Source organism: Triticum aestivum, chromosome 1D (genome assembly GCF_018294505.1).
Source record: "Triticum aestivum cultivar Chinese Spring chromosome 1D, IWGSC CS RefSeq v2.1, whole genome shotgun sequence".
In the NCBI taxonomy this organism is placed as follows: domain Eukaryota; kingdom Viridiplantae; phylum Streptophyta; class Magnoliopsida; order Poales; family Poaceae; genus Triticum; species Triticum aestivum.
In genome coordinates, this window is record NC_057796.1 from 383,488,702 (window position 1) to 383,497,299 (window position 8,598).

An 8,598-nucleotide genomic window follows, 5' to 3' on the forward strand; every position below is an offset into this window, starting at 1 on the left:
CCAGTGCGGCTGAACCGCCATGACGGATACTGGTCGGATGATCCCTGCAATCGAAGGTGATCGGGCATGACGACCATGGATTAAATTTTGGGGCGACTGGCTCTATCGCATAGACGTCCCTGAGCATGCGCTTGCGCTCCCTCTTGGGGATATGGGTGGAGCATATCATGTTCACCGTTTTGACCTGAGGGGGAAACTTCTTTTGTCCCCCTGTGTTCGGTGGACGGGGCTCCTCGTCACCGTCCTCGCTTTGTGACCCCTTCTCCTTGTTCTCGACATTTATCTTGCCGACCTGTTTAAAAACCCAGCAACTTCTATTGGTGTGATTGGCTGGTTTATCGGGGGTGCCGTGTATCTGGCATGGTCGATCCAGTATGCGGTCCAAGCTGGATGAGCCCGAGTTGTTCCTTTTGAATGGCTTCTTCCGCTGGCCGGACTTGGAGCCAATGAATCCGGCATTGACCGCCGTGTCATCGGTATTATCACCGTTGCTTCGACGCTTGTGTCTGTTGCGTCGGGGCTTGCCGTTGCTATTTCTGGCTTCCGAAATGCTAGGTTCGCTTGCATTGTTATTGCTACGGGCTAGCCAGCTATCTTCGCCCGCGCAAAAGCGGGTCATAAGCGCCGTGAGGGCTACCATGGACTTCGGCTTTTCCCGGCCGAGGTGTCGGGCGAGCCATTCGTCCCGGATGCTATATTTAAAGGCCGCTAGGGCTTCGGCATCCGGACAGTCGACGATCTGGTTCTTTTTGGTTAAGAACCTAGTCCAGAATTTCCTGGCTGACTCTCCAGGCTGTTGAATTATGTGACTTGAGTCGTCGGCATCCGGAGGTCGAACATATGTACCTTGGAAGTTGTCAAGGAAGGCTTCTTCCAAGTCCTCCCAGCTGCCAATGGAGTTTTCGGGCAGACTATTCAACCAGTGTCGAGCTGGTCCTTTGAGTTTTAGTGGGAGGTATTTGATGGCATGGAGATCATCACCGCGGGCCATATGAATATGGAGAAGAAAATCCTCGATCCATACCGCGGGGTCTGTTGTCCCATCATATGATTTGATGTTCACGGCTTTAAACCCTTCTGGGAATTCGTGCTCCATTACCTCGTCAGTGAAGCAAAGGGGGTGTGCGGCGCCTCTAAATCGGGCCACGTCGCGATGTAGCTCAGATGGAGTCCGTCTACGGTTCTCGGCCCGGGCGTGATTATGACTGTTGTGTCCGGCTAGGTAGCCGTTGTCGCGTGTCGGGGCACGCCCCCGCGATCCATAGATCGATCTGTTCTGACCTGCTCTACTGTCCAAGTCCTGCCGCAGGTCATATGCATGTCCCCGAGCTGTTTTATCTCTGCCTACGGTGAGGTAGTACGGGCTGGTATTCGGCTTGAGTTGCTGCTTTGTCCCGGCCACGTGGTGGTCGGTCAGCCGCATTGCGCGATGATGGTACGGGCTCCAGCGCCTCGTCATCGAACTGAGGTAGCAATTTGCGCTTCGGATAACTTTTGGCTGGGCGCTCGAGGCCGTATTCCTCGGCTGCCAGGACATTAGTCCACCTATCATTGAGCAGGTCTTGATCAGCTTGAAGCTGCTGCTACTTATTTTTCAGGCTCCTTGTAGTGGCTATTAGCTGGCGCTTGAAGCGCTCCTGCTCGAGAGGTTCCTCGGGCACGATAAAATCCTCGTTGTCGAGGCTCACCTCATCCTCGGTGAGCGAAAGATAATTACTGTCCTCCGAGTCTTCGTTTATGGCCTGTACATCAGGGCTAACTTGCCCGTCTTCCCGTTCGTCCTGTTCGGAGGTTGGCTCGACAGGGTCTTCATTGTCTTCGGCATCGTCCGGAGTATTGTTTTCTCTTGCGCCGGTATTGCTGTCTTTTCCACGGCGTGACTTGGAGCGGCGCCGCTGACGTCGGCGCTTTAAGCTTTCTTGCCCGATTTCTCTCTAGCCACTCAAACTTGTTGATTTGCTAGGAATTGAAGGAGGAGACCTAGATGTACACTTCCACCAAAGGATATTTGATTCCCCCATACTTTCTTGTGTTTATTTTGTTACTCTTGGGTGTTTGAGCACCCTAGACGGTTGAGGTCACCTTGGAGCCACATTCCATTGTGGTGAAGCTCCGTGGTTTCGTTGGGAGCCTCCAATTCGATTGTGGAGAGAGCCCCAACCTTGTTTGTAAAGGTCCGGTCGCCGCCTTCAAGGGCACCAATAGTGGAATCAGGGCATCTCGCATTGTGTGAGGGCGTGAGGAGAATACGGTTGCCTTAGTGGCTTCTTGGGGATCATTGTTCCTCCACACCGCTCCAACAGAGACGGACTTCCTCTCAAAGGGAAGGAACTTCGGTAACACACCCTCGTCTCCACCGGCTCCATTTTTGGTTATCTCTTACCTTTCCTTGTGCAAGCTTTCATTGTGATTGTATTCCTTGCTTGCTTGTATGCTTGTTGTTGTTGCATCATATAGGTTGCTCACCTAGTTGCATTTCTAGACAACCTACTTTGATGCAAAGTTTAATTTGGTAAACAAAAGCTAAAAATTGTTAGTTGCCTATTCACCCCCCCCCCTCTAGTCAACTATATCGATCCTTTCAAAGTGGTTGATGGCCATCATGATGTCACCTTTGATAGTGTTCCATCAAGCTTTAAAAAAGCCCTGTGAACCCATCCGGTCCCAGGACTTTGTTGCCCAGCATATTAAACACGACAACCTTCACTTCTTCCTCTGAGAAAGGCCCATCAAGGCCCTGAAGATCACAACCAGGAGGAGGAAGGATGTCCCACTTGATGTTTATGCTGCGCGGGGCCCTTTCATAGCAATGTTTGTGAAGTGTTGATGCACAACATTTTCCTTCTACCCATGTTCAGTAACCCAGTTATTGTTGTGCTTCAGGCGTTCACTAAAGTATTCCCGCCTGCGGTGGTTGACCCCGGAGGTGGAAATATCGAGTGTTGGCATCCCCTTCTTTCAGATTTGTGATTTTGGATTTTGTCGCTTCTAGCCTTTTCCAGCACTGCCAGGCTAATGACCTTCCTCTTAAGTCTTTCCGAAGATCCCACTCATCTGGGGATAGTATCCGCTGTTCTTGGGCCATGTCAAGATGGATAATAACCTCCAGGGCCATATGCAACTGGACTTTGGATTTTACAAATAGGGTCTTGCTCCCCAGTTTCTGACTCGTTCTCTTTAGATTGTGGAAGAGTCTTTGAAAACATGAGCAGATTGTTCGTTCCAAGATTTAGTTACTACATTTTGGAAACGGGGCATCTTGATCCAATGGTTCTCGAAGCGGAAGGACTTGGGCTTCTTTGGTCCAGCGTTGTTGGCGAGCAAAAGTGGGTGAGGTCCACATTGGCGAGGTTCTTGTCGTGGGCGCGATAAATTTGGTTGAAATTGCCATTTACAGGCCATTTTGTACCCGGAGGAGGTTTTTGGATGTAAGCTCAAGGAAGAATGCACCTTTGTGGTTGCTGTGGGAAGGGCCACAGACCGTAGTCAGCTTGAATATTTTTGGGCCTGTGGAGTTCTTGAGAGCCACGGCCGCGGAAAGGAAGTAGACTCAAATTCAAAGATTAGTGACCGAAACAACACTCTTATCGCAGAGAAGCAAGATTCCGGCTTTTGTATCATCACCAGTCCTCTGGGCAAAGGTTTTTAGGCGCTCGCCACCTAAGAAGGCGGCGACGAACAGGTCAATGGCCCGGAGTTTGGACTCTTGGACGCAAGCCAACTAAGGGCTCATTTGGTTGCCTCGCTTCCCTCCGGGATCCCAGCGTTTTTTCCGAGGCCCGAAACCCACGTGGAGACGCTCACCAGGGAAAACGAGCGCGTCATTTGGACGAGCCGTTCGACGGGGTGGGTTGCCCCAACCCCCGCTCTTTCCCCGGGAAGAGGTCCCACGCCTGGACGCTCCGGAAAAATTCTCCCGTCTTTTTCGTTGTGCGATCTGAACTCGCTGCTTCCCTCTGAATCCCTCGCTCGTTGCCTTCCGCCCCTCTCGTCTCCCCTCCCCTGTGCCACCAAATGAGCATAGGAGATCTCCCTGGCGGAAGGAAGGGAACCACAAGTGCTCTTGAAATTTCCCTGGTGGGATTTAGTAACCTGGGTGTTCTCCCCCTCATCAACAAACAAAGCCTAACATGAGGATGCGGCAATGGTCTCGTGAACTATCATCAGTCGCACAAATGCTGCGCTTTATTCCGGTATAAAGCTACAAGTGTCCCCGTGGGCTGTAGGATTCACCCTCAAATCATTTATTTATTTTTTGCAAAAATTATTGATCCTTTCTCAGGAAAAAAAGACCAATGATTAGTTACTAATGATTAGTTTTAGCACACTGTTCCCCGTGCACGGCCTAGCCACCGAATCCATAGGCTTGGCTCGTGATTAGCACAGGCCACACCGTTGTCTCACACTTATTCACGGCTCCAATCCAACCACCCCCAGGCAGCCGGACCATCGCTATCGAAATCAAAGACCGTAGTGGCAGTGCATAACCCATAGCCCTCGCTGTTCCGCACCTTAACCGCCCGAGTTTAAGCGCCTGAAACGCGCTGCGGGTACGTTCCTTGACTCACCAGTCGCTTTCTCCTCCACCCTTTCCCCTTTTTTCCGTTTGAACCGAACTGTTGCTCGCCCTTTCCTAGCATAGTGGAGAACGCCACCTGGCTGCGCGTGACACTTTGAAAATTCTCCTCTGAGTTTAGTTTCTTCTTTTTCTTTTTTTGCGTTTATCTCTCAGTTTAGTTTCAACATCAACGAGTTCAACGTTGACGAGCTCTTTTTTTTTCTTTCCTTTTTTTGCGAGGTAACGTTCGCGAGCTCCTGGGTTTAAACAAATTTGCTCCGTTGAAGCGAAGACGTAGAGGCGACAACGAGCTTTGTGTGCGACGCACCGCCGATGAATGCAGGAGGAAGAACGCTTCAGCACTCCAAAGACTTCGATGTACTACGGCATTTGTAAGGGTCTCTGTTATTTTTTGCGTGTCAAAGAGCTTTTGTAATGGTTTGTGCTAAATTATTTTTTTGACGGAAAAAGGGGGCGAAATTGGATTTTCTGCTATGCTACTTAGAACGACTACAACACGGGCGAGGCAGCGACGGGGGCAGACGGCAGCGGCTAACAGCACGGGCGAGGCAACAGCGGGTGGCAGCAGCTAACAACACGGCCGAGGCAGCGACATACGGCGTGGGTGGCGGCGGCGCGACATCATTACGATGCGGACGGCGGGGACTTTCCGACGAAGTTTCGACGAGGCGACGACGTTCTAGACGGTGGCACCTGAAAGTTTCACGCGGTTGCAATCCCAAAAGGATGTGGCTATATCTCAGTCGACTAAAACTTAAAGTCTCAGTCAAGCGACAGAACATATAAAAAGAAGAAAAAAAATTAAAGAAAATTTCACACAGGTCTCCACGTAAGATCTCACGAATACAACATCTTTTCTTTTTGCGGGTTATATAGCATCGACTGAGAATTCGTTAAGTCTCAGTCGACTGAGATTTAGCAATCCTGATCTCAACAAGATACGGGAAGGCCATCTTGAGAAAGAAAGGACCTGTTTTACGGGATTCTGAAGTCAATTTACAAGAACAGTTGAAGAGGTATTTTTCCGCAACTTCGGCGGTTATTTTAGAGACGTTGGAGTTGCTCTACTACTGCAGATTCGTAAGCTCATCGCGGCTAGGCTTTGCGCCGTCGGATGCGCCTGGAGATCGCCGCGCCCCGTCCCTTTCCTCCCCTTAGGCCCTTTTCGGTTCCGTTTGAGGTTTGACTCTCGCAAAAAGAAGCACGGGCGGTTTCTAAAAGCCCAGACCGGACTCCAGCTCGGCTCGCGCAGTGCAGTGGCCCGCCGCGTGCGACCGAGGCCGCCCAACGTGCCGCGCACCAGCGCCTCCTCCCTCCCCGCACGGCACCCTGACGCGCACCGCCGCGCCGCGCCTCCCCTCCCCCCGGTCGCGCGGCCGCCCTCCCGTCTCCATTGCGCGATCGCGCGGCGGGGGGCCAGCCAGCCCTAAACCTAGCCCCGGAGTGGCCAGCGGCTTTGCGGCGGCCCGATGCAGGGCCAGCAGGTGTACAGCCGCCTCGGGAGCTTCGGCGGGGCGGCGGGCACGCCGTCCCCGCCCCCGCCCCCGTCCCCCGTGCGCGGCGCGGGGAGGCGGACGCCGGGGAAGGCGGGCGCGGCGAGGGGGTCCCAGGAGGCGGCGGCGGCGGCGGCGTCGGCGGGGGCCGCCGGGTGGGGCGCCGCGGCCAGGCGGGCGGCGCGGGCGCTGCTCGCCGCGCTGCTGCGGAGGCAGGCCGTCTTCCTCTTCGCGCCGCTGCTCTACGTCGCCGCCATGCTGCTCTACATGGGCTCGCTCCCGCTCGACGTCGTGCCGCGGATCATCACGCGCTCCGCGCCCGGCTCCGTCTACCGCAGCCCCCAGCTGTACGCGCGCCTCCGCCCCGACATGGACGCCGACAACTCCACCGACGCGGTTAGTCAGCGCCTCCTCTCCTCTGTGCCCCCTTCCTCGCAGCATTTCGATCTTCGGCTGCAATGTGGGCGCAGATGCTTTGGCCGTTTTAAGTGACTGTAACAACTGTGCCGCTGTTACCGAGTGGGTTGGCTTGGTTGACTTGGCGTCTCAAAGTTATTTACTGATCTAGCAGATGTAGTTAGTGTACCACGCGCCATTAGCAAGTGGTTGTTGGTAGTATCTATTTAGATTAGTTTAGTCCAAGTTGATTAGTTCGGATTCAGCTGTGGTCTCCTTCAAATAGCCTGAAATGGCAGTGGAGTGGTTGTTGACCTGTCGGATTTTCCTTGGCTAGTTCCTACTTCATGTGATTGTTGTAGCCCGTGGATGACCCAAACTACTAAAGGGTCCTCATCATCAGAAGCTTGATTCGGTTTGTCAAGCGTCTTATATGATCTAGTCAGTCCTGCTTGACCTCTTGAGTTGGATAGTGCACCTTGGTTTGCTAGCTGCAGGCTCAAGGTATGTTGCTGATCTGTTCGTTCAGCAATGTAACCTCTGAATGCCCGCAAGATGTTTGACAGGAGGACGAATTCTCGTGCTTCTGAATTTAATACACCTGCCTGACTGAATAGAAGAAGAGTGTGCGACATCTGACTGTGGTTTATTCCACTCTACGTGTTCTGTGATATTTCTGTTGCTTCATCCACATAATTGTCTTGTTCACCTTTCTACAATCTATGTATATTTATTTTGCATACACGCTTCGTTTTCTCACCTTGTCATGTTTTTGTAGTTAGCAACTGTATGGAGGCAAACTTACAAAGGTGGTGTCTGGCGACCTTGCATACACAATCTGACAAACAGTACGGCATCTATACCTGCCGTTTGTTTTTTATTCCTGATAATATGTTTTTCTTTATTTGGGTGTAATCCCATTGAGATATTTTTTTTCCACATGTCGATAAACCCCCAAACGCATTCAGATTTATGGTAGAGAAGACCTTCTTTCTTGTATTCTATCATGAGGAACTTAACTGTGATGTCTTACGGATTTGTTGGTCAGGAGTTACAGTGTTACCACCGTTTCCTCTTCTTGTTTTTCAAATGCGAATATCATGTCAGATCTTGTTTCTCTCCATTATCTAGGCACAGCTCCTTTGTGGTGAGTTCCCTGCGAAAACTTACTAGCACTGCATGAAAACATTCTGAGACCAATCATGCTTTACATGGATGGGTTGTTAAAGTCTCATGAAGATTAGTTGTTCATCAACCTGATACACATTTCTGACCAAGTTTAACAAAATTGGAACACTCAGGCGTGTTAGTTTTAGAGAATTCACATGGATGCCTTCTTAAGTTTGCAACACACAGCACCACCAAATTGTGCCTAATAGTTTTTCTAACTCGTGTAGGTTTGCCTGAATCAAATGGCTACATATATGTGGAGGCAAATGGTGGTTTGAATCAACAAAGGACATCGGTAGTTGACTTTTCTCAACGGTTCTTCATATGTGACAGTTTATGTTTGTTCACGTCATACTTGTTTTCTGGTAACTTAAGTTACTCACTTGGGCTTCTCTTTCTTCTGTTTTTCTTGTTTCCAGATATGCAATGCGGTTGCTATTGCTGGTTTTCTAAATGCTACTCTTATTATTCCGAATTTCCATTTCCACAGCATTTGGAAGGATCCAAGGTCTCCTCATTTCTCTCACTCCATTCTCAAATACATTTTTGACTAGCTGTCTACTTGACAGTAAGTCTGAAATATATGTATTATTGCTCGATAACGGTGTGTTTGGTTTGTGCCCAAACCAATTGGCCTTTGTTTGGATGTTTGCCTTTTTTTTTGGTATGCACATGTCCCTTTGTCTGTTTCCTATACCATTTTTGTCAGTCATATGTACCTCTCCCAAACACCATGTTACTCAGTTTTTTCTTTCAAACCTTGAGGTTTCTAGAACAGTTAAAAGTTGCTCTTCAGTCTCGTATGCTTGATCACTACTCCCTCCGTCCCAAAATAAGTGTCGCTGATTTAGTATAACTTTGTACTGAAGTTGTACTAAATCAGCGACACTTATTTTGGGACGGAGGGAGTACCTTATAAGGCTTAACTTCACATTAGAATGTCATGTCAATTAAGACTGT

The 8,598-nt window shown here is 50.4% G+C and overlaps 1 protein-coding gene across 1 annotated transcript in view; it reads left to right on the forward strand.

Annotated features, from left to right (window-relative positions):
* The first annotated feature begins 5,798 nt into the window (after positions 1-5,798).
* Positions 5,799-8,598, forward strand: part of LOC123182260 (protein ESMERALDA 1) — a 7,614-nt gene continuing 4,814 nt past the window's right edge. The window contains exons 1-4 of the mRNA XM_044594767.1: positions 5,799-6,468; positions 7,247-7,316; positions 7,866-7,933; positions 8,058-8,146. Coding sequence (XP_044450702.1) covers positions 6,049-6,468; positions 7,247-7,316; positions 7,866-7,933; positions 8,058-8,146 — 647 coding nt within the window. The 5' untranslated portion in view covers positions 5,799-6,048. The remainder of the gene's footprint in view (positions 6,469-7,246; positions 7,317-7,865; positions 7,934-8,057; positions 8,147-8,598) is intronic.